The 26790-nt window shown below is 34.7% G+C and overlaps 1 protein-coding gene across 1 annotated transcript; it reads right to left on the reverse strand.

The window, feature by feature from the left end:
- ESD (esterase D) lies at nucleotides 1-26494 on the reverse strand. Its single transcript, XM_076009430.1, has 10 exons — nucleotides 26386-26494; nucleotides 25116-25183; nucleotides 20195-20269; nucleotides 16801-16889; nucleotides 12469-12567; nucleotides 10876-11000; nucleotides 9600-9719; nucleotides 7763-7861; nucleotides 5905-6072; nucleotides 1-966 (listed from the first exon to the last, which is right to left on the reverse strand). Exons 3-10 carry the CDS (start codon nucleotides 20260-20262, stop codon nucleotides 886-888), a joined length of 849 nt encoding a protein of 282 aa, XP_075865545.1. The 5' UTR covers nucleotides 20263-20269; nucleotides 25116-25183; nucleotides 26386-26494; the 3' UTR covers nucleotides 1-885.
- Between the last annotated feature and the right edge of the window lie 296 nt (nucleotides 26495-26790).

Below are 26790 nucleotides of genomic sequence, written 5' to 3' on the forward strand. Positions count from 1 at the left end.
TGAGATGAAAATGTTAATTTATTTGATCAATTGAGCATACCATTATGATCCAAGAAAGAAAGTGCTAGGATTCTATTCTTTTCATACTATCACCAGAAAGTGAAGCTCATTAAGTGTGCACCTGATACCTGGTGCCAAAGACACGGATAAAATTGGAAATTCACTGATCTTGGTTTGGAGTCTCAGACTTGGGCCGAATACAACAAGGGTAAAGATTCCTTTTATCTTTGAAACCAAAAGGACATTTTGCCAGGGCTACTAAAGGATGGAAAGTTTATGAACTATGTTCTCTTTGAAGAAAATACGTTCACAAATGTATTTGGCTCAATAGGTAAGAAAAGATGCCACTGGATTGGAGTTTAGAAAACCTGTCTTCTAATGTCCCACAAATAGCTTTGTAATGAGGGGGAATTCACTAACCTTTCTGAGCCTACCTCCTTATTCTATAGCTAAGAATTATTAAATACTTATTAGAAATCAAGTACTTGCTAGACACTTATGAACATGGCAGATAGTCTATGACCTCAGAGGCTTAACATCTGCAAAGGTGAGGAGTTTGGGCTAAATCACCCTCAAATCCTCTGTTCCAGAGTTAGCATTCTATGATTTAAACAGGATTACATTCATATTCTGAGACCTGGGATTAATACAAAGATTTCCAAATGACACTGAAAAAGCTGTAAAGTACTAAAGATTTCCTATGTGAACACTGTAAAATAACTTTCTAAATCAGAAGGTTTTATATCTTTATTCAGAAGGTGATTTAACCATAGAATGAAGCTCTTTTACCATTATAAAATTCAATGTTTTGAAATCTTGTTGTGCTTGGTAATTCTGTTTTTATATCTTTTGTAATCCTGAAGAGATTCTCTTATCTGAAGTTTTTCATGCATTCAGGTATTTTGCATGATGTCTGATGTGATCAGTAATAAAGGTTGCAATGAAGTAGTAGCTATGATCATAACCCTAGAAGACAAAATACAGAGATAACAAAACATTTATCTACCATTCATACATATCAATATTAGACACATTCAATATCTCTCAGGTCACGTAATTTGCTCATAGTCAAAATATTACAATATGAGGAAGGTTTATAATCAAAATCAAGGTCATCATATACTTGTACTTCAACATTCTCACTGTACATTAAAAGAGCAGCAAAAATATGAAGGAAAATTAAACATTCTGCACAGTCCAGTTTCTAAATGCTGCTATTAATATGCAAAAAGAGGAAGTAACACATTAAATGTGCAGAGCAGACATGCAGTCATTTCAACAAGGATCAAAAGAATTTAGATTTATAGAGCTTAGAAACATGGGTAAGATGTTTCCATTCACAAAAGCAGCACAATATCACCATTAAGATAGTGACTGCTAGAATACAAAATAAGTGCACAAACAATACAGTAAAAACTCACAAAAAAATGCCTAAATGCTCTATCATTATTTGGGAAGTCAAACACAGCCATCATAAATCATATTAAGAATTCTGCCTACACAGTAAAAACATAACCACCACATCTTTATTTGAGGAGAAAAAAATGATTCATTAAACCCTGAAAACCCTTAGCAATGTATCAAATTGTGTAAAAAGTCAGTTAACGTATTAAAAACTATCATGAAATAGAAAACGTAATGTGCCAAGCAGTTGACTTGAAAAAGATCCCAATTTATCTAGTCAACTGAAACTAGGTTTCATGAAGAGGCAATCCCTTCTCTGGTGACTATGACATCTCCTCTAAGTACCAGAAGTAGCCTCCAAAGGAAAAGAAAAAAATTAAGATGTTAAGAACTTTTCTAAGGGTGTTAGATAATTTATCCCTAACTACAATTAGGGTTAAACTACTGGGTAATTTATCCCTAACTATAATTAAACTAAAAGATGGATTAAACTCAAAGAAAAATCTAAGAAAAAAAAAATTTTAAGTTTTTAACTAGTGAATAGTCTCATATGAGGGAAAATGAGAATTTTTGTAAGTATGTAAAAAACAAAAATAGATCCAATTAAATATCACTGGGGTTTCAGAGAACAAGGTAAATCCCCAAGGTTTTGATGAATAAGTAAATGTTCTCAATCTCTTACTTCCATAGAAATATAAAATGTTTATCTTGGGAACAGCAGTTAATGAAAACTTCTAGTTTAAAGTCATCAAAGTAACTCATGTCTTCCTCTAAGGCAATCTGTCTTCTACCATGGAAGTGAACGTGACAGGAATGTTGTCAAGATTAAGGCTGAGCTTTGGAATTACTTGGTTTCACATCTCTTAATGATTACACTAGTCCTAGCCAGTTAGTTAAATTTGAGCTAAAGGACAGTTTGTTACATAAAGAGAGAAGCTTAAAGGAAAACATCCTCCACTCATATAATTCTTGAATTGTTAAGAAGTTAAACAGGCCTATGATTTTTAGGGCACAAAACCTGTGAAATGTACCAAGTAGTATGGGCCCTTTTGCACAGATCAAAAGGTGGATCTGAAGAAAATAGCCACAAATACAGGGAAACAGATGAGATCATAAGACTTTTTGTGTGACAAAAGCCCTGATGTGACTGAGTATGCCATGCTTTTATTCTTAGTTTCAGGCACGTAATGGATAGCCACCATTATTATTGTCGTCATTATTAGAGAAGTCCCAGAGTAAACCCAAGTGACACTTTTGAGCTCTCAGGGAATATACTGCAAGATAACAGTGTATTCATCTAAAATCCAAAGCAAATATCTGTAACTTCCATAATGATATTTAAAGTAAGATTCACTGTTAGGAGAAAGCAGAAAATGCCTGTCATGAGGGACCAAGAGGGATTTTAAAAAATAGCAACTTAAAGGCACTAGAACCTATCGGAACCACTGGCATTCTGCTGCAGTTATACAATTAGAGCTAAGTGTGTCATCCTTGACTGATTTCAAGTTCTGTTTATCAATCTTATTAAATGGGGGTGGCTTGTTTCATTAAATTCTTTGACTAAGAGTTGGTTTGGTATGTTAAACAGCTTGTGCAACTAACTGCCCATATTTAGTGACACTCGAAGGGGCCTTAACTTTCTTCCTCTACCTCACACTTTAAATGGAAAAATCCTTGGTAGCAAAACTCTGACTCCTGGATTATAAAAATAAAGAACATATTCTTTCTTTTATTCTTCACTCAACTCTCAACAAGGAACCAGTGCTCCAGCAGCTATGATGGGTATTTATTCCAATAGGCAGTGTTTTCCTACATATTTTCCAGACCCATAGAAAAGCTCAGATATGAATCCTCAGATTATTAAGTCTCTTCAGAGCACAAAGAAGACTGTTGAAAGGTATCAATTTATTCAATGAACATTGGGAGTCTAAGTGCTAGATAACTGTGCTAAGCATGGGGATACAGAGATGAGTGAGATCCCTACATTTCTGGAATTCTCTGCTATGTTTTTACTCTTCTCTAAAGAGGCAGATACAGATGCCAAAATAGCCTCTGAACCTTCAAAAAGGTCCTAAGGTTTAAGGAAGTAGCACAGCCTCTCCTCTTAGTCTCCAGGAAGGGAATACTATTTCTGGAAGTTTCCTCAGTATTAGGCCACAGAATTTTTTTCTCATTGTGTACCTTCAATAACTAAAGATAAGACATACTGGTACCTTCCTTTTCAGACTAGGATTTGATCTTTGTATATTAGCTATCAGAATTCTACTATCTAGTACTTTTTTCAGTTTAGCTTCTCTGAAGCTAAAATAGAAAAATGATATGAAATAATAACCAAATAGATATCCCCCATGCAGTAACCTCTCCTTCCCAAAAAATTGACAGTTGACATAGTATATAAATTGTGAGCAGTTAACAACATTAAAACAAGGTAAAGGAATGAAGTTGGGTAAACTGCACATGATTGTAATTGTTTTCTTTTTTTAATCTTAGATCAATTATTTATACTCCCTATTAACTTCAGCTTATTTTATTTTTCACAGCTCCTAATTCATGAGATACAATTTTACCATACTTATAATCAGGTGATAAAACTCCGAGACCCGAGGTAACCTGAGACCAATGGCAGTTGGTTGGAAAAGTCTGAAGTAGCCTCTCTGGAGCCACTACTCAGGCACGTTCATTCAGTTGTTGATTCAATTAGGACAAATCGAAACACAATCTGTTTCAGACTAGTTCACCTGCTAGAAGTAAAGTGAATGAAAAATTGTGCCTGAGCTGCAGATTGTGACTCTAGTGATTTGAATATCTTCTTACTGTTTCTGGGAGAACTGAATGCTTTGTCTTGACTCCTTATTAAGTGCAGCCAACTATGTTCTTCAGTGCCTTGAGTTATAGGCATTTTAGAAATAAATAAGCTGGTTTATTTTTTCCCTCCAAGAATGTCATCCATGTTCTAACTCTATGCTGTTTTTGTAACAAACTCAAGAGATTTTCAGACTTTGTTGGCAGGCAGAAACTTTGTAGAAACAACAGAATTTCCTGGCACAGTCTTAGGGGAAGCGGATTAGGCATCAGACATGGCTAGTGCCAAGAAGTTAAGGTCATTTGGAAAAATACGTGGTTTGGGTATGTCACTTATAGCTATAGTTAATGTAGTTAAATGCACTGCTGTATTTATAATGAAATTGGTATTTAGATTTCTCAAGGCTGGTTGCTGATCTAAAATGTAATTGTGATGGGAAATGTTCAAATAAATCTTAAAAAAATTCTATTACTTAGAGATGGATACTAAGAGACAACAAGGTATATATAAGTGTTGATTTCTGACATATTTTCCCACACAGAAAGATTGCTAAGATCTGCTGCATAAGTTAGGTAGCAGGCCTATGCTCAATTTCTCCTTGTGCTAGCTCTAATTTCATCATGGAATTAGAGCTAGCTCTAATTTTGCTCCTCAGGAGCACATCACACTGTCTAGGAATGGCTAGACAGATGACAAAGGACAGCGCTTGCAGTCAAATGACCTTGCTTCCAGTCTTGTTTCCACCGTTTACTAGCCTAAGTATATAGGTTCCTTCTCTGAGCCTGTCTCCCCATCTTTAAAACAGATGGACAGGAAAGAAATGACTTCTTATTTGGTGTTATAAGGAAGGATTGAAAATGAGTTAATGCTATGAAAACATTTTGTAAACTGTAATGTACCACATCATACATTGATCTAGATTTGAACATTTACCACCATAATTACATTTTAGGTCAACATGTCTGACATATTACCCTTAAACATGAATAAAAATGTATTTAAAAATCATGATCATGTATAATTTTCAGTGCTCATATTTCACCCTGAAAAAAGGATTTTTATGTTTTGAAGCTTATGAATATTTTTTTAAAAATAAAAGAATTTCTTTAAATTATAACTGTACTAGCATAAATAGATTCAGGTGAGTAGTGAACAGTATTTTAGTCATGGAAAATTTGCAAGCAAATTGAAATTCAGTAATTATTCTTAAATAACTAGAACTATCAAGTAGCATAATGAATAGATCAGCATATAAGCCAAATAATATAAAGCACATGTGTGTGACAAATAATACTCAGCTTCTGAGGCTAAGATGTGTACATAAAATAAATAATAATTGAGGTAGAAGTTTGCCCTTTTTACATTACAGCAATAAGAGTATATATGTAAAGAAAGATATCTATTAATGTTGAAGATTAATTATCATTCAAGCATTAAACTTTTTGTTATTTACTGGTTTGACAGTAGGGAGAAAACTAAATATTTTTCACTGCCAAAAGCTTTTCTATCAAATTTGGTCTCAGATATCATTAATTTAATAGGAACTTTCACTTCAAGTGTTTTAATATCATTAAACACTGCCTTACTAGAGGTAGGAGTTTATTCTAAAATAAAGTTAAGAAAGTACTATGGAATCTTGCTTTTTTATTTAGACATTAGACATTATTTAGATCAAGCTAAGGTTTCCTAATACTTGCCTCTTGCAATCTAAAAACAACGGGGATTTTCTTTTCTGTGCAGGCAGCTATGAAGTTATCAGGGAGTAATTGTCCATCTGAAAGAAACTGGTCATCTTTTCCTTGATCAATTAGTATGTCTAGCTGAGAACCTTGATAGGACTTCACAAGATGGGTAGCATCATAAGCCTGTAAAAGGTGAAGAAAAATTGAAAAACAAATTTTAAAATACCCAGAAAGGTATTCTTCAGAATATATTATACTAGAACCAAATAGAAATTTAAAGTTATTTAAGCTCTAAAACAGATTAAACCGGAAATATGCTTTTAGGTTGGCTTAAAATCTGACTTGCCAGGTTTTTATTTACAAGGTGTTCAGAATTCTATTTCCCATAGTAGCCTCCTTCCCCACTTGCAAGCAGTCGTAGGCCAGTGGCAAGAATCCTTTATCTCGAGCATTCTTCACGACATGGCCTTTTCCTTCTAAGCCTTTAATGGGAGGGTGGGAGAGGACCTATAAAGTCTAACTAGTTCTAAATTCTATGATTTTATAATTCTACATGGCCCTGATCCCAATCGTAAATTAAATAATAAAGACAATAAAATCTCCCATTTAGAGAAAATCACATAACTAGATTCCTTTTTAGGTTACCTGTACCTCTATCTCTCCCCTTTACACTCCTAGTTAGTTGGTCTTTTACCCAACTCTTCTGTTAGACTGTCTAAGCCACTGTGGATATGAAAGAGTCATCATCGTGTGACAAAACATCTCAGAACTCAACATGGACTCTGCACGTGATGAAGACTCAAAACACTAATGTACATGCAGCGTCAGTTCTCAAAGGATCTAGTCCTAATAATATCCAATACTCTTCCCATAAAATAAAAATCCAACTCTAAACAACATAAAACTGTAATCTTGTGACTAAAGAATTAACCCTTCAATTTGTTATAACAGAATTATAATGATTATCCTTAAATAAAATAAGGGTCCATGTGGGAATGACGCTGAACAAGAACTATAATTTAACTACTCTAAGACAAAGAAATTGGTTTTTTCCTCCAAGTATTTTCTGCTTATTAAAATGCACATGATAAGTTCATTTGCAAAATATTCAAACTCTTGGTGCAGTTTGCAAATGGCCCATTTCTGCATAAGAGTGAAATGGTTCTCAGGAGAAAGCATCATTTTTATTTCCATGTTGAAGCACCTGCTCTAATGCTTGAAAAAGCAATCTTGCTGTGGGAATATTTACATTAAGTTGTACATAGCAGAATATCTATTTTTAAAGACTTTTAAGTCTAGAATTTAAAATCCAAATCTAGGAGATGCTGGATTTTGAAACAAATACACAAAATAACTAAAAAATCAGACCTCTTGGTTCCTATTATACAATTGAGCATATAGTTACTAAGAGGCAAGTCTAAATTTAGTAATACAGGTTGAGCATCCCTCATCTGAAAATCTGAAATCAGAAATGCTCCAAAATCCAAAATGTTTTGAGCGACACCATGACATTCAAATGCTATGCTCAAAGAAAATACTCATTGGAGCATTTTGGATTTTTAGATTAGGGATGCTCAAGCTATAATATCTGGTATTTTTAATTACATTAATATAGAAGTCATGTTAATTTAGAAATAAAAATATAAATTAACTATTAGCTGAAAAAAATATAGCCTCAATATCTGTCATGATTCAATGCAATTAGAAAGTAGGGTTTTTGTTGTTTATCTATGTACACTTTTGCTACTTATTCTTAGCTCTAGAGTCCTAACTAGAGCAGGCTTGTATGTAATACAATACCTGTGATGTGTACAGCCTTTTAAGAAACTTGAAAACTTAGGAATGAGCATTAAGACAGCCACCCAATACCTACCTTCCATTTACTTTGATCTGTTCCCAAATATCCACCAAAGGCTTTTTTGCCCCAAGGACAGAGGACTGGGTTGCAAATTGGAGCAAATGCTGACACAGACTTCAGAAACAAAGGAAATTTTAAAATAAGTTATAGTTTGTTACATTAAATATAAATAGGTATTTGTAAATTGCTTAAAAACTCTGACTTGTCATGAAAACCCCTGTGAACAATTTTCCTTTTGATATATTATGGACTTAGATTGTAGGCCACTCCATTGATACATCTTTTGTGTGTTCTATAGAGCTAATAAACAGGTGCTAAAATAATGCAAAGCAATGCATTACAATTTAATTAAGGTACAAACAAAATTTTATGTTCAGAGTTTCTATTCCTTCTTTGCACTAAAAATTAATCTGTAGTAATATAAAACAGTTCCTGTCTACATTAGTGAACAGGTTATTAAACATGGGACATTATTTCTCTCACACAGCAGCAAGAAAGCATTGAGTAATGTCCTCAAATATGACAGATTTTTAAATACAATTTTGTGTTCTGTACAATGTCATTTTTCACTGGATAAGGTACAGAGATGGGATCTCTCAACTTCAGCATACTTATCAATGCATATGTTTAACAATGTCTACTCCCTTTTTTAAAGGACAAAAAAATTCAACTAAGTTCGCTTTTCTATCTCAGAGATAACAGACTGCCTTAAAAAATGGAAGTGAAATACTTATTTAAAAAACCCACTGTCATGCCATGAATTAGTTCAACTTCATAATGAAGTTTATGACAAAATATTTGGAGCCACAGCAAGAAACTGCTATGAGAAATATTTTCATTTCCAGTAGCAAGAAGTCTTTCCTAAGGGAAGGAAATGAATGAAACAAATCTTAAGGTCATGAATAGCCCTGTAATTTTAAAGACAGTAGCAATCTTACAATGATAATTGCTTCAACATTTCCCTTTTTCAACTCTTGTAATATACTGCTCTGCACAGTATGACACTCTACTACCTATGGTGGTTATTCAAACTTGACTTATTTAAACAAAAAATGTAAAGCTATAAAGCTTCAAATAAAGAATGAGATAGGCTTAGTGTGATGTTTTTCAATCAAGCTGTATTTCAATTTCATTAGAGACATTTAGAACAGAATTCTTTTTTTTTTTTTTTTTGAGACAGAGTCTCACTCTGTTGCCCAGGCTAGAGTGCCGTGGCGTCAACCTAGCTCACAGCAAACTCAAACTCCTGGGCTCAGGTCATCCTCCTGCCTCAGCCTCCCAAGTAGCTGGGACTACAGGCATGTGCCACCATGCCCAACTAATTTTTTTCTATTTTTCGGTAGAGACGGGGGTCTCGCCTTGCTCAGGCTGGTCTCGAACTCCTGAGCTCAAACAATCCACCCACCTGGGCCTCCCAGAGTGCTATAGAACAGAATTCTTAAGCTTCTACCTCAAAAACCCAAAGCCAACTTTATAAAGATATTCCTGATAAAAATATAAATAAATGATAGATCCTGCCACAATAACATTAATCAAGAATAATAACCTTTAGGAAAAAGAAAAAAGAATGTGTTCAAAACTATCATATAAAGAAAAGCAATAAAAAAGATAAGTTACATTATATAATTCTTCCAGTATGCCAAGAAACCATGCTAGTAGAATTCCTATGCTTCTTATTCTGTAGCATACAGTGTATGATCAAATTTAATACCCACCCCCAAGTCCCTGAAATTCTCAACAGTAGAAAAGTTTAGTCCTAATACTAAAAAATATTGTAATTTCAATCTTTGAAAGCTTCTAATATTATACTACCAAGAGAAGTATTTCCCACTAGAAGCTTAAATAATCTTACTTTGTATTTTCCAGGATTTTTCAAAGCACAAATCAGAGCTCCATGGCCTCCCATGGAGTGGCCAAAAATAGACATCCTTTGGGGGTCCACTGGAAAATTGGCATTTATGAGTTGGGGGAGCTAGAAAAAAATTTATTAGCATGACAAAAGATGTCAGAGAAAGTTTAGACTTAATCAAAGTTATATAAAATAATTACATAATCAATACTTCCAAATCGCAGTCTTATAATGGTTTGAACTAGTAATGATTAAAACAAACCTCAGACCATGGTTATTAATACATCACTGGAGAATTTATGGCATAGACTTCTTAAAGCAACCTCAGGAAGATGATGCAGAAAGAACTTTAAAAATATTCTATACTTTTGACCTAGTAATTTTACTTCTTGGAATCTATTCTAAGGGGAAAATCCTTAGGGAGAAAAAATTATGCACAAAGATAATCAATGCAGTAATATTTATTATGGTAAAAACACATGTAAAAACATAAATATTCTACAAGAGAAAAAAGTAAATTATGGCACATAATAGAATATTATACAGTTATTAAAATAATACTGGAAATATTTATTTATATAACTAAAAAAAAAAGATTAAAATATACCAAAACATAAGTGTTGTTTGGGGTGTAATTTTTAAATAGAATTATGGATGATTAAAATTTTATATTATTGTTTCTGACTTTTTATTCATTCATTCATTCATGACTAGTCAAATGCAGCAGTGAGAAATGGGGAAAGTAGTAGAACGAGGAGTTCAACCTATAACTGACTGTGAACAATCAAGTGAGATAACTCACTATCTTTGGACCAGCCTGTTTCTGACTTTTTATGATACACAATTAATAATTAAGATCACATAACATTTTGAAAAATATATCAACAGCACATAAGTATTACTAATAGAAGTAATGCTTTACCATTCACTTATCCTTTCTAATTAAGCCTTGGTTTATTACTGTAAAATATATCCAAATGAACCAACTGCCAGGGAAATGAAACTTTTTCCATATACCATTTTCTCTGATATTCTGAATGGTATACACAGGTTTCAATATAATTGTTAAATTCTTTAAAATTGTATTTGGTGTTAAATTATAGTAAATAGGACTATAGTACTAGTAAACTTCAGAATTTTCACTAATTTACAAATATATATCAAGTAAATTAAAAAATACCATACCCTAGTTTAAAATCCTCAGAATTCGAAGGACTTTGTGTCCAAAATCAAATTCTTGGTAGTTACCAGTTAATAATTACAATATAAATTAAATTACCTCCTCTGTTACGTAAGAGTACATTCTGTAGTTAGTTTTCCAAAGATCTTCAGTGGCATCCACATAAAACCCAGCCCCGGTACCAAAGTCCCAGCTGTCATCTTCTCCTTTAATATTGCAGCCACCTATCAAGGAAAAATCTTGTGGTTTCAACTACTCCATAGTAATACCCTATGTTTAATAACATACTTTTAGATGAATCTACAAGTCCATTTGCATTAGAGCTGTTCACCAAATATTATGAGATCTCTGCCTTTTGTGGCACATGGTAGGATTAAAATTCCTGGTCCTCTTGCCTTGAATGGGGTCATGTGACTAGTTCTGGCCAATGAGGTGAGACAGGGAAATGACCTTCCAAAGCTGGAGTATTCAGCTGCCAAGGTAAGACACACTAGCTTTCTTTGTGGATGAAATTCCCTCCTATATGCTATGAACATATGCTTTCTTACTCTGTTTTACCTGTCAAAGGCCTTATATCCTCTTTTTATCTTTCAGAATGTCTTGTGATGATGCTCCGCCACTACCAACACTTCTTTAATTCTCTTACCACTGTGGTTTTAAATCGGGAGACAATTCACTATCTCGAACTGAAAATGTCTACTAATGTACTTTGGAATCATTCCATCATGTTTTCCTATTTACCCACACCCCCCAGTGGAATTTTCTTGTATTCCTTTTAAATTTATTAGGTTTTATTGTATATACTTGCATGTAGTTAAAAAGCTAACCACTGGGATTTTGAATAGAATGACAGTAACATGTAGAGTAATTTGAAGGAAATTACCTCTGCATAATATTCAGTCTACTCCTCTACAAACAGCATTTTCCCATTTATTAAAGTCTTCATTTATGATCTTTAGCAAAATTTTAGTTTTCTTTTTTTATGCATCTTCATTTTTTTAAAGTTTATTTCTAAGTATTTATATTTTTGATGCTATTTTGACTTAAATCTGTTATTATATTTCTGACTAGACATGTCTTCCTTTTGTATAATATAGTCTATGAAAGGAAATACACTATTTCCCAAGGCCAGCCATTAACTTTGATAGTTTTAGCCATCATTTAAATTCCATTTCCTGATACTTCCACTGTCATAAAACAAGATGGATTGAGTTCTCTCAAATATCTGGTATTTTCTATTTCTCTAATGAAAATACTATAATCATTTATATTAAAACTGATACTTGTTTAATGGTATGACTGATGATTAACACAGATTTTAAAAAGCTGTAATTATCATGTGACTAGACAGCTTAGCTATAAAAGAAAAAAAATAATTTCCTATGCATTATACATTAGGATTTAGATATTAGTGGCAATATGATATATGAATTGAGTTGCTCAATCTCTCTGTTTTAAAGTATCTTAATCTGTACAATGGGAATAGCAAAGCTGTCTCCTCTCATAAGAGCCATGTCATAAGTAAAATTCAGTGAGAAAAATGTACAGCATGGCATTTTGGAGTCATGATGTCACTAGAAAGATTGATAACAAAAATATGAAATGAATTGTATAATGTACATATTATACCACTTTTAACTTAGTCTTAAAGATTGGGATTTTATAAAGGGTCTCTGGATAAAGAACACTTACGAGGACTGGTATCTGGAGCAATGACGACAAGGCCATGTTCTGAGGCAGCTTGTTGATAACCAGATTTTGATATAAAATTTTGCTCTGTGCACGTTAAACCTGAAAATCAAACATACTGTTATCTCATGCTATACTGTGAATGGTTTATAAGTTTTAATCTTTTTATTATATAATACAGGAAAACAAGCTCACTTGGTATTATTAATATTAAAATTTTTTTGCTTTGGAAATAATTTTGAGTAAGACACTAAAATTACATTTCTAATAAAATTTATAATAGCATTAATCTAAAAACTGAGTTAGGTTAAATGATCCTATAACTATCATTTTAAAATCACTGAAGTTTCAACTGCTAAAATCTTTTGGTCAGATGTTGTTTGGGAACTCAGAATTTTTCAAACTGTAGAATGGCAATATGGTACATAAGCCCAAATTAAAACCACCCCAGTGAAGTGTTCTCAAACATGCTAATTAAATATGGTACTATTTCCTCATCAAAACATAAATACAGCAATTGAGCAAATGCTATGGCCATAGTATAAATTAAAATTTTTTATATAGAGGCAGCAACAAAGTTTAGCTTCATCATCTTTGTATTCATCACTGAACTAATAAGAGAGTAATGGTGACCACATAATAACTTCCTTTAATTGAGTGTTAGCCCCAGTTTTTAGAATTGCTTGTTATTTTTCCTGGCTCTATGCTTTTCAGTCATGTAAGAGAGATGACTTAATTACCTTATTATAGGTATCTAATATTATGTGAGAACCACCGAGAATGACCTAGCAATAGATGCTTGAACTAAACACCAGCTAACCCTACAGCCTTTTCCTAGTGAACAATGCTAAATATTCCACCACATCTGATAAATAGCAACATCAAAGCTTACTGATAAGCATGATGCAGTATTAACTACTTTTATAGTTGCTAATTATCCCATAATAGCCAGCACAGAGACTTATGACATAGCTGCCCATAAAAAATTGTTCAATTAATAAATAATTATAAGAAAGTTGCAAGTATCATTGGATAAAGTGTTCCGAGAGTTTATGGTTAAACTCTGTTAGGAAATACAGATTTTCACAAGTCATGGCAGCAGAGCAAGATCATTATTTGCCTACTACATTCCATTTCAGTAAATCTTCCAGAGATATTGGAGCAATATTATAGGGGAGAAGTTCCCCAAATGCTAATACAAAGTAAGCAATTTTGCTGACCTTAATGTAAAAAGGCAGGGTAACAATATAGAAAACATGGGTTTTGGATTTCAGACAGGATCTAGTTCTAAGTGTCACTAAGCCACTTATTAACTAGCCAACTTGAATATTCTGAGTCTCAGTTCTTTCATTCGAAAAATGAAGACAATATTCCTATTTCAACCCCATATGGAAGATTAAATGAGATAACATGTAAAGAACCTTGAATTGTGTCTGGGGCATAGTGTAATGTCTTGTACTTGAGAAATGTAAATCTGTTGAATACCAGAGTACAATTTGGTATTTTTTTTCTAGTTAGAATACAAATTCCTTGACTATAGTAGTAGGGAGTGAACTGCAGACCCACAGAAATGAAGATAATTATACTAGAAGGATTATTCTCTCAAGACTATGTAGATGGTTACTAATTAAAATCTACTTGATCAACTACACTTATTTTATATGAAGAGCTAGATTTTTTTGGTAACTAATTTATTGAGGTATAATTCACATGTCATACAATTCACCCATTTACCATGTACAATTCAATACTGTTAGTATATTAACAGTTATGCAACCATCACCACTATCGTAATTTTAGAACATTTTCATCACTCGAGAAAGAAACCCCATACCCACTAGCAGTCACTACCCCTTTCCCTCAGCCCTAGGCAACCACTAGTCTACTTTGTCTCTATGGATGTGTCTATTCTGAGCATTTCATATAAATAGAATTTAATAAATATGTGGTCTTTTTGAATAGCTTCTTTCACTTAGCATAATGTTTTCATTAAAGTTCATCCATGCTGTAGAATGTATGAGGACTTCATTATTTTTTATTGCTGAATAATATTCTTTTATATGGATATACCACATTTTATTTATCATTTCATCAGCTGATGGACATTTGGTATGTTTCTACTTTTGGGCTATTATAATGTGCTATGAACATTCATGTACAAGTTTTTGTGTGGACATAATTTTTCAATTCTCTTGAGTACATAGCTAATGAAGGGATATTTTGATAGTCACTTTGACTTAAGAAAGATATAAATCATTGCATACAGACTTTTAGGATTTCAGTTTGGATTTTTGATTTCAGCTAATTTATCAATTTTAGCAATATTCAACAACTGATGTAATCTTTATGTCATTGTTTTCCTTCAAGTTACTAGGAAGCAAACCTCCTGAAATTCTTTTGTTATTTCTCAAGTGTACTGGTCAGGCAATCTTACCTTTTTTCAGAAAATCAAGCCTTAATTTCCAAGGTCTATCTGTTCTTCAGCATCTAAGGAAACTATCCTGTCATTTGATGTAAACAAATAAAATTCTATATTTTATATTCATAAAGCTCAGATGATATGTCTGGATAAATTTCAATTTTCGTTAGGTGTTTAGGGCTTTATTATTATAGTACCTATGACATAATATCTTAGTACTTCTGATTTAGGTTAATATTCTTTAACCAAGAGATATGAGTTTAGTAGCTGTTACATGATTTGGGGAAATTATTTAGCTTCTCTGGGCTTTAATTTTCTTTCTATGGATTATACAATTTCCAATATTGTCTTTAGCTGTACAATATCATGTTTTCTAAAACATTAAATATCTAATTTTGTTTTCATTGCTTTTGGAAATACTTAACGTTCTAGCAAAACTTGTGTTCTTCCTTCAGTCAAAGAAATGCTCTGATGAGTTAAAAATCAGATAAGCTCTTAATTTTTACCTTTTAAAATGAAAATATTTATTTTCATTTTCAAAGACTGGTATTTGGGGCTTATCCTTGATGAAAAGAACCAATCTTATGGAAACAAAATTAAAATAGTATTCCACGACACAATTTAGTTGCTATGATTTTCTACTTGTAATGTTTGCTTCTAAAGATGAAGTGCCAATATCTTTTTTTTTTTTTTTTTTGAGGATGCAATCACACAAGAGGAGGTTTATTTTCTGGCTAGCCAGGGTCTGAGCCTCAGTGCACCAGCGCAGTGGTCACTCTTTCAGGCAGGGACCCCGACCGTAACAATGGCATGCCTTTTATCCCCGTGGTGCACAAGCTGCGCACAAGCTGATCACGCGTGGATCATGCGTTGACCTTTAAAATGATTGGTTGCCCACTATTGCCTTTTGAAATAATTGGCGAGTTGGTTGCCCTCTATTGCCTGATGGGCCAGTCGCCCGTGCTTCAATGACCTCATCCCATAATTCCCCATACAGCAGTGTAGCAAGCAAGCAATGACCAGAAGCAAAAGTTTGCGGTTAGCTCATTGCCCCACCCAAGTAAATTCCCGACAATTGGAAAAATTCCTCTGCCCTTCCTCTGCCCTACATTCCCCCCTTTCTCTAGGTAGCAGACGAGCACTTCTGCTCATCCTCAAGGTCTCTTAGGTGCTCTAGTTCTATAGCACTTGACTGCTGATATTGTTGTTGCAATACTAGTAGCTGGACAGTGTTTATCCATTCTTTTACAAATGTCACTAGTCTATTAACTACACAAGACCCAAACATGAGGACTAAGAGTAATATAATGAGTGGGCCTAGTAAGTACCAATATCTTGTGAAAGAAAAGTTAGCACAGAGGTTCAAAACTGCTGGCCTCAAACTCTTACTCTCTAAACAATCTATTCTACAGTCTTTAATATTAAATACTGATTAAGAAGCACTAGTTCTTTTGTGACTTTGCAGACTGTTGCCAGAACAGCTCTACAGAGTCCAATTAAAATATTCTACAGAACAAGTTAAGAAGTTACTTGACTGTGCTTTCTACTTAGTGCATTACAGTGTCCTGGTTTCACCTAATATTGTTTTATTTGACTGGCAAAGGTTCCATAAACTCCAGAAATGCTTAGGTAGGTATAAATTAAACAAAAAACTTTTCTAAGCCCTTGCCATTGAATCCAGAACTTCATATTCTCTGCAAAATTACTGTATCTAATTGAAAAAGAAGTGAAATAAATGTAATTCAGTAGGTCTGAAATTATTCTCAGGATAAAGTAACAAAGTAGACTATGGCCAGGCCCCTAAAGTCTTTTATAAATGGCTCAGAAAGCATACCAAGACATAATAAGAGAGTAAGTCAGTTATTAATAAAAAGAAAAAGAAACTACTTTATTAACACTCAATGTATAATACTTACCAGACAGCCAATATAGTGCAGGGCACTTTCCAGTTTCTGCCTTTGGTGGTAAGTAGACAGCAAATTTCATTTTGCAGTTCAGTTCAACACTGTAATTTTAACAACAAAATATTAATGCCCCTCACTGATCAAAACGGAAAGAAAATTAAGCACTATGTAAAAAGCAAGGTATAAAGGTCCAAAATAAGTTATTTAATGTCCAAAATATGTGATTCCACCCAACATTTAAGGAATATACTTTGTCCCTTAAAGAAAGAATGGGGCCAGTTTAGGGTGCTGATCTATTAACCAACCTGAGCCTATGCTTTGCATGACACCATCATTTTGCACAGAATAAATTTAAAAAATGAATGTAATCCTCAATGTGGCACTTAATTATTATTAAAAGAAAAATTATGTCTGTTTCCAAAGAGATGTATAAAATAATAAATCACCTTTTATAAAAAATGAATTCTAACGATCTCAAATTACACATTTGCTCATGGGCACTGAAATGAACCACATCTCTTTAATCACTAATATTTTATCACAAGCACTATTAATATAACTAGATAAGATAATTTTGATAAAAACCACAGGTATTTTTCCATGTAAGCAGTAATTCATGCAACATTGATCTCACATGGGTCATACAGATGTAAGTAAACTTTTACCACTTCATAATAAATAGTCTTTTTACTAAAGTTATATATGTATACATAAAGTGAACAGTAACTGTAAAGAATAAATAATTCTACAAACTTTGTTATGTAAAGTTGGTTTTCCCCTGACCTACAACCTTCTCATTGCCACATTCCAGAGATAATCACTCTACCTCTTTCAGCTGATTCTTCTGGTATTTACCTTGCTACCTAACTAATATGCCTTTACTGCTGCTTCTTGATTTTTTGGTTTTAGTTCTTATCTTCTGACTTACAATTATGAAAGGATTATAATTAACTTTCACCTCCCTGTCTTTGCTCTCTGCACCTCCTACATTTCTCTCTCCACCATCCTCTCATATATAACTTTGGTTGATCAATACTAAGAAGTTACAAGTGCTATTCAGAGATGAGTCATGTGGTACACTAAAACACTTGCCTTTTTCTTTCAATTTTTCTTCCCATTGAGTAACTTTTTTGTTACTTGGCTGTACTTACTCTTTAGGTATAGACTCCCACAAAAGCCACATCAATACTGATGAGAACTGTTCTGTATATTCCCTTCTATTCTATGCATGTATTGATTTTATTTGTACACGTTATTTTAAAAATCTTTTCTTGGTGATTGGAAGTCATAAAAAGATCCTGACATCTGTTTTTTAGGTCTTCAACTGTTGTTAGGGGAGTCAAGACATTTTTTTTCATTATATGCCATATCAAATCCATGTTCGATGAAGGGATATTTTTCATTACCTGATATCCAGGGCAGAGATATTTGTTATCAATTGGTAAAGCCAAGCAAGCATAATCTTATTACAAGTATGGTTGGTGCCTCAAGATTTTTCTTGTACACTCGAAAATTTGTTAAAAGGGTAAATCTCAAGTGTTCTTATCAAAATAAATTTTTAAAAAATCCTTTCTCAAAGCAGTTGTGGAATAAATTAGGTCTGAAGCATGTTCAAACAGGTATTACCTGTCCATCTGTGTTCCCACTTCTAAAATATTGTTCTTGACTCCTGTCCCCCACTTCTTTATTCCTTTGTAGGTATATGTATGTGTGTTTGTGTTTAATTCCTTTACTTAATAAATTTCTTGATTCAAATTCAAGAATCCAGGAATTCTTGAATTATTTCTTTACTCTTTATACTCACACTTTTATTTGTTTTAATTTTCAAAACTCCTAATATTTCATGTTGTACTTCTTGGAGGTCCTCTAATTTTTTAATCCCTTCTCTCTCTGATTTTCTATTTTTGTCTCATTCTACTTTCTAGAAAGCTCAACTTTATCAACTAACCCTTTTATTGAGTTCTGTAATATCTACTATCAAATTTCAAGTTTCTGTGCTCTTTTTGGTTTATTTATTTATTTTTTAAGAGACAGGGTCTGGCTATGTTGCCCAGGCTGGACTCAAACTCCTGGACGCAAGTGATTCTCTTGCTTTAGCCTCCCCAATAGCTCAGACTACAGGCATGTGCACCCAGCTTCCTTTTTGTTCTTGACTATTTTTATTAGCATCCTCCTCTGATGTCAGAGGTCAATTATCTTCTTTTATGTCTTTGATATTAACAGCAATACTTCTCAAGTTTGTCTTCCTGCACAGTCCATTTCTTCTAATGCTTTTTTTCCTCCCTAAGTGTCTTTCAAATTACAAGCTTTATACAAATCTTAGCTGTCCACTCATATTCAAGAGTGAAACACTAAAATTCTGGTTGAAAGCATTATGCCTGTGGGTCGGGTTGTCAATCATTGCTTCACTGTAGATAAAAGTCTGGCTGGACCATTTTGTTGGCAAATCTCAATATCTTGAGATCTCTTCTTTTGAGCTAGTCAAATTCTCTGCAAGAAAACTCTTCTAAAAAGAGTATAAGCCTAACCCCCAAACTCTGGAAGCTAGTGGAAGAAATTCAGCATGCAAAGTTTCTCTTAATCTATTTTCAGTGTCACACCTCTCACCAACTGTGCCTGGTACTCAGTACAGACTCTCTGTTTACCTTCTCTAGAGAATACACCTCCAATCTTTGGCCAGAGTTGGGAAGAGGTCAGTGGCCTAACTGCACAGAGAGCTAGACAACCTGAGTTCTGCTTCTTAAAACAGACTTTCAAGTAATCTTCCTTTTTCTGAACTCCATTTTTATTCTTACTTCTAGGTATACCTGGTGCCTCCAATTCCTATGGCATTATATAATTTGTGTCATTTCTCAGCTTTCTCCTGCCAATGCTCAGAATTTAACTAAGTCAGGAATTACCTGTCCATCTGTGTTCCTGCTTCTAAAACACTGTTCTTGACTCCTGTCCCCCACTTCTTTATTCCTTTATAGGTATATGTATGTGTGTTTGTGTTTAATTCCTTTACTTAAGGCCATATCAGTCAGATTTTGGAAGGCAACAGAGGCAAATTCACGTGTTTAATTTTCCGTCTTTATCAAGCAGTCCAGGTGTCTTTTCTTTATTAAAAGATCCCCAAGGAAGATGTTCCTAGAATTTTTACTTGCAACATAGGTATTTTCAGTTGGAGAAGAACATTAAATCAAAGCCTGAAGATACTTCTCTGTTTAGGCTCTTCTTTATGTCACACAGTCAAATTAAAGCCATTTAAGTCTGGTGAAGTTGTCAAATAGATAACAACAGAGAGAGAGTAAACAGGTTTAAAAAGGAAATGAGGCACCATAATATCTAAATATTTGTTTAAAAACAGAACAAAAGAAACAAAATGAGAGATATCTGAAATTGTATCTCCTTAATAGTTAATTACCTGTCATGTTCAAAAACTTTCTGCAATCCCCCAAAGCACTTGTTGCTGGAAATCTGTTTCAATGCCATTCTTCCCCTATTAGTAAAGATTAATCTCATTAATTTCTAGAGAAAAAAAACTTGAAACAAAACTAATGTTTTCATTTCTTTTTTTCTTTCTTTCTGCAGACTCTGTCGCCTCAAAAAAAACTAATGTTTTCAGATAAATTATCTGAACATAACAATTGTTTTCCACTCAGAATTTTTTTTCATATGTCTTTTTTCTCTGGCAAATAATATTAAGAGACAGATTAAACTGCATACACAGATTTACATATTTACATTTGTTATCCACTTTAGAAAACATTAATACTTTGGTATATCATAACTAATTTATTAAGAAGCTTTTTGTTGTTGTTGTTGTGAACTGCCCCAAATTCTTTCAGGTAGATTTGTCATTATGGATAAGAGTAAGCCAAAAAAAAAAAAAAAAAAAGAGGCAGAAAATAAATAAGTTACCAACAGATTACTCGGTTTAGAATATTAAAAATTGTTAACAGTCTACCTATCAACAGCAACAAAGTCATTGGAATGATTATGGCTGACTTTAAAGTGGAAGAAACATGATGTGATACTAACGATTTTGATAATAACATAACATTATTGAACACTAATAGTGTGATAGGCATTTTTCTATAACTAAACTGGATCAAATTACTTATCCTGTGCGAGTTTTTGAGAAAGTGATACAAAACTTTTAAATCAACATTTCTCTTTTTATAACAAACCAAAAAGTTAAAAGATAAGCCTGTTAGCATCTTTTCTCTCCAATAAATCCTTTAAATTTTCATATAAAAATACTTTTAAACTTACATATAAAATACCACACATTTTTTTAATAAAGAAAAAAATTAGTAAACCATCTTTATCATAAGTGTCTGCTGAGCAAAAGGGTACCACACTGATTCCAATGTGTTCTTCTCAAGGAAGAATTCCCTTCCTATCCCTAGAAGCACTAAAATATAAAGCAGTCCTGCATACTAAATAAAAAACTTAGATAAAAAAGAACAGGTATGACCACTCTGGCGGTCTTCACAGTGAAATACACTACTATATACTGATATGCTGCAGTTTGGGGGTTACTTTTACAAAGATATGTAATAATAATCTTAAAAAGCTAGTTCTGGAAATGTCTCTGTAAAATTCTAAGAAAAATTAGTTTCAATCCCATCTTTAAGTAATCTCTTCAATAAATCCAAATACTTAATTTTACATTGGAAAACTAGGATTGGAACACAGAAAGTTTGACATCAGAGCCCCTACTCTTAGCTTCTACACTGTTCTGACTCTAAGATTGACTGATTTTTTAGGATTAGGGTATTACAATTGTACACAGAGAACTTATTCTGTTAATAACTTTATGCTTTAATCTATAAAAGATTATTCTTAAACAAACTCCCACAAGATATTATCGGTTATTGAATATTAATTTCAACCATTCTTGTTCACGATCCCATCTTAAATTAACAATGAGCTTACAGAGACACTGTATAATTTTAATGCACATACATGAGACTGAGAAATAAAATTTATTTGCTCAATTACTCTACAAGGAAACCTGCTTTTCTTATACCTAGCAGGGACTAGGTCTGCTTTCCCCAAGCATGGTACAATGAGCATATTCCTAGAATATAAGGGGTATCTAATAATTACTTATTAAATTAATGAACAATTTTTTAACTTCTTACATACATATTAATAATGTTAAACTTGAAAAAATTAGCTTTGCTTTTATTTCTATCATTCTATATTTTGTTATTCATCTACTTTAATAAACCACAAGTTATCAATTTTCTCTCTTTGGATGTACCTTAATTAAAATAAAATAAAAACCTCAAAGCTTTTTTTTTCCCTCAACAATCTGTTTTAGAAAAAAATCTTCAATTATAAATCAGGAAAAATGTTAAGCCTAACAAAAAATATGACATAAGCTAAGAACTAGATATATTGTGATATACCATATCTGATGTGATACACTAAGTAGTTGTATTTCCCAATAAAAATTTTTTGTGTGAAAAATAATGTTTTAAACTGAGTTTTTAGATTTTTTCATTTAACTTTCAAAATAACACATAAACAATAAAACCTGTCCAGATGCTACTACTTGCTTTTTCAGCTGCACCAAAGGGCAGATGATCCTGACAGACCAAAAGGTTTACAAATGGGATATACTTTCCACAGCAAAGGTTATACAGAGGTTATATACACATTCTCATTAGAGACATTTTCTTCTTCTGAGGTAGGTGATTGTCTACCCTGATGGAATACCACACCACCACTTCACCCTGACCCTAACCTAATTATTAGGTTGGTACAAAAGTAATTGCAGTTTTAGCACTATTGACATTTGTCCTTTGATACTGGAATACATTCTGACATAAATGTGGTTATGTTATACATCATTTTAATGTGCATTTCTCACTTTATGTTTTTTGCTAATGACTTATTACTTGCTGTTTATTTTATATTTATTTTAGACTACAGAAATGACATTAGACCAAAAGAAATTCAAGCAATTTTCTTATTCAAGTTCAAAATGGGTCACAGAACAGCAGAGACAACTTGCAACATCAACATCGAACGAATGAAGGGGTGGTTCAAGAAGTTTTGCACTGGAGCAAGAGCCTTGAAGAAGAGTGCAGTGGCCGGCCATGGGAGGTTGACAATGACCAATTGAGAGCAACCATTGAAGCTAATCCTTTTACAACTAAGCTCTACATGAGAAGTTGCCAAAGAACTCAATTTCGACCATTCTACAGTCACAGGGCATTTGAAGCAGATTGGAAAGGTGAAAAAGTTCGGTAAGTGCATGTCCCATGAGCTGACTGCAAATCAAAAAAATTGTCATTTTAAAGTGTTGTTTTCTCTTATTGTACGCAACAACAAATCATTTCTCAATCGGATTGTGATGTGCAACAAAAAGTGGATTGTATAGGACAATCAGCAATGACCAGCTGGTGGTTGGACCAAGAAGCAGCTCCAAAACACTTCCCAAAAGGAAACTTGCACCCAGAAAAGGTCCTGGTCACTGTTTGGTGGTGTGCTGCCAGTAATCCCAGCTAAACGGTTAAATCTGAGAAACACACGCAGCAAGTCAATGAGACACATGGAAAACTGCAAAGTCTGCAGCCTACACTGGTCAACAGAAAGGAACTAATTCTTCTCCACGACAATGCCTGACACCACAAAGCACAATCAACACTACAAAAGTTGAACAAATTGGGCTATGAAGTTTTGCCTCATCTGCCATATTCACCAACCCTTCACCAATCCACTACCACTTCCTCAAGCATTTCAACAACTTTTTGCAGGGAAACCACTTCCACAACCAGCAGGATGCAGAAAATGCTTTCCAAGAGTTTGTGGAATCCTGAGGCACAGATTTTTACGCTACAGGAATAAACAAATTTATTTCTCATTGGCAAAAATCTGTTGATTGTAATGGTTCCTATTTTGATTAATAAAGATGTGTTTGAGCCTAATTATAATGATTTAAAATTTGCAGTCTGAAACCGCAATTACTTTTGCACCAAATTACTTTTGACACTATCATCTGTCATTTGATAGATGTTTTGTTTAGGCTCTAAAACAGGTATATATTTAGGTTCTAGAACAGATTTTGTGGGGAAATGAAGTGATGAAGTAGAATACCAAAAAATAAAACAATATCCTGTCCCCTCTCCCCAAATCCCCAAATAAAACAAAAAATTTCATATGGCCAATGAGTTATAGAATTTTCTAGAAAGTTACTGAATATCAATATTTTTTGGAGAAGATTCTCTCAATGCATGATACATGACAAGCCAATCAAGTAAAAACAAAGAAAGTAAATCATCTTTAATCACAAAGCATCTATCCCTGCAAGGCCAAATCTTACTCTTCTTCCTTTTACTTACTGCAGCTAAATGTCAACTACCTTCAGAAATCTGAGTTCTTTGTATTTTTACCCATTTCTTCCTTCCTCACACAAGTCTCATAAGTTTTCAATATATATAGACTTATGTTCCCATTCTCTCAGACTCCTTGGAATTTGATCAATTTCTTCATTTCCAGTTTGTCCCACTCCATTAACTCTTACAACCTAGATGGTTCACCCCAAAAATCAATGGACTGCCGTGTAGCAACTGGCACTAACTGCCACCTCACTGTTCAAATCCTCTCTTCATGAAAACTCAGGATCTGAGTTATTCCCTTCCACTCTGTATCCTACCACCTTCCTTTGCTTTACTGTTCACATACTCTCTCCCTCTAAATCCCATTCCCTACATTTCAGCTATTTCTGGGTAAAAGAATCTAAATCTGCATCTCTACAGCCAATCTTTCTCAAATATTAGTTCCCAAATTAAAATTCCTTGGTGGACCCTTCTACCAAGATATTAAGACTCAACACATCTACAATTAAGCTTCTCTCACCTTCAAACCAATTGTTTTCTTTTTCTTTACTTTCCTTTTCTAGAAATATGCTGTCTTGCCTAATCAATATTTGGGATGTCTCAAACGTACCTTTTCTTGGAATTCCCACTGTCATCATCCTAATTATATATATATATATATATATATATATATATGTAAGAAATTAAAACTTAGCCTCCTACTTTTTCTACAACCAATCCTGCATAGAAGCCCAGGGTTTTAATTCACTTAACTTACCACTTAATGGATCCTATAAACAGCTCATCTTCAGGCCTACTATGGCCTACAAAGAATAACTGTTAGTCATTTTTATTATGTAAAAATTGTGTTAAAAACACATAATATAAAACTTACTATCCTAACCATTTGCAAGTATATATTTAAGTAGCGTTAAACATATTCCATTAGTCATTTTTAAAAACACAGTTAGCTAGTCCATATTAACTAGCAGATGAGAAATGTTTGCCCACCTGATGCTGCAGGTGTAGAGAATGAATCCTCCTTGCTGTTAGGCCAGTAGCTGACAACTAGTAAGTCACTGAAATGGAAGACAATGTGGTTAACTTTATAATTTTCTTCAAGCTCAATGCCATTACAATTTCATAAAATTGAAACCATGAAGAGTCCTTGACAAAAGGATAATAAGGATGAATAAAACTCCATACATTTCTTGGTCACAGTTCACCTGTGTACTAAGTCTCTTTTCCTTCATAAAAATTCACATGGCTTGCCCACATATTAATTTCTAATCCACTCTGGGGAAAAAATGTAGCATTTATGAACTCCAAACACCTTCACTGGGCTGTAAAAATTGTCTATAATTTGGTCCCACCCTATTTTTCTGGTCTTACTCCCTATTATTTAATTTAGTCAAACCCAATTACGTATAATTCTAGGATGGCCTGGATGTTTCCATCGGGTGACTTTACTTAATGCTGTGGCATAACGGTTTTAGAGCAGCAGGTTCTGGGGCCTGACCCTCCAAGTTCAAATTCTGGCTTCAACACTTATGACTCCACGACTTTGGGTAACCTAATTTCTATATTCCTCATTTCCCCATCTGCAAAATGGGGATATAATACTATCAATTTGATAAAGCTGCTCCAGGTTTTAAATGAGTTAACTCACGTGGGGCTCAGACTACGGCTTGCTATGACACAAACACACAAGAGCTATTATTTTCCTGCAACATGGAAAGACCGTCTTCAAGGTCTGTTCAATGCCATTTCCCTGACAGTCCCATCAGAAACGACCTCCGGCACCCTACAGCGCTGAGAGCGTTTTACAACCTGAGCATATCTCACGGCACTCCGAAGTTGCGGGTTCCCCTCTGCACCCCGCAGTGCGCGCTCCTGACCCATGCCCTCCTGACCCTTGCCCGGGCATGGACGCGGCCCAGGGCGGCCGGCTGGCCAGCCCCCGCCCCGCAAATCAGGAGTGTGTGGGCGCTACTAATGCACTGAGGCCCGTTTCCTCAATACAATTGCACACAACCACTTCGGGCAGGGGGCCAGGGAAGTCTTTGTCAAATAGAAAAAGTTGTGCGAATGTTGCGGGCACCAGATCAGCCAGAGATTCCCCAGGGATGAGGCGCGCCCGAGCGCCCCGGGTTACACTTTGCTGGAAGCTCAGCGAAGCAAAAGGGATTAGGGAAGACGCGCGACTTGGGACAAGGTCCTCGGCCTCGTGCCACACGTGGGTGGCGCTCGGGGCCCGGGCCCGCCGTCTCCGCGTTCTTGCCTGTAGACATCGGCGTCCGCCCGGACCTGCCTAGCGGTGCCGCAGCCGCAAGCGAAGGCGGGCGAAGGGCGCCCGGGCCTCAGCCCCGACTCAGGCTTACCTCTGACGGTGCAGCGCTGAGCCGGAAGAAGCGATCGGAAGTGGAAGGCGGGGCCTCAACATGGCCGCCGGGACGTCACCTCGGCCCCGCCCACACGGGGTCCGCCCCTCAGAGCTCGCTGGGGAGCTCGGGATCCTGACTCCGCGACCCAGCTCCCAACGGCCCGGCCCCTTGGGTGGCATTGCGCTTCCCCGCGACTCCGAGGGCGCGTCCCACCGGCCCAACCCCCACGCCTACACCTGCTCTTCGCCCAGGTGTTCTCTCCGCGCTCTCGAGTCAGGGCCCGCCGGGAGGGTGTTGGAAGG

This window comes from Microcebus murinus, chromosome 13 (assembly GCF_040939455.1).
Source record: "Microcebus murinus isolate Inina chromosome 13, M.murinus_Inina_mat1.0, whole genome shotgun sequence".
NCBI lineage: Eukaryota > Metazoa > Chordata > Mammalia > Primates > Cheirogaleidae > Microcebus > Microcebus murinus.

Coding starts and splice junctions, on each gene's coding strand:
- ESD (XM_076009430.1), bottom strand. CDS start 20,262: ATGGCATTGAAACAGATTTCCAGCAACAAGTGCTTTGGGGGATTGCAG. Junction 16,890..20,194: donor AAAGTTTTTGAACATGACAG/GTAATTAACTAT, acceptor TTAAAATTACAG/TGTTGAACTGAACTGCAAAA. Junction 7,862..9,599: donor AAAATCCTGGAAAATACAAA/GTAAGATTATTT, acceptor TTGTTTCTGAAG/TCTGTGTCAGCATTTGCTCC.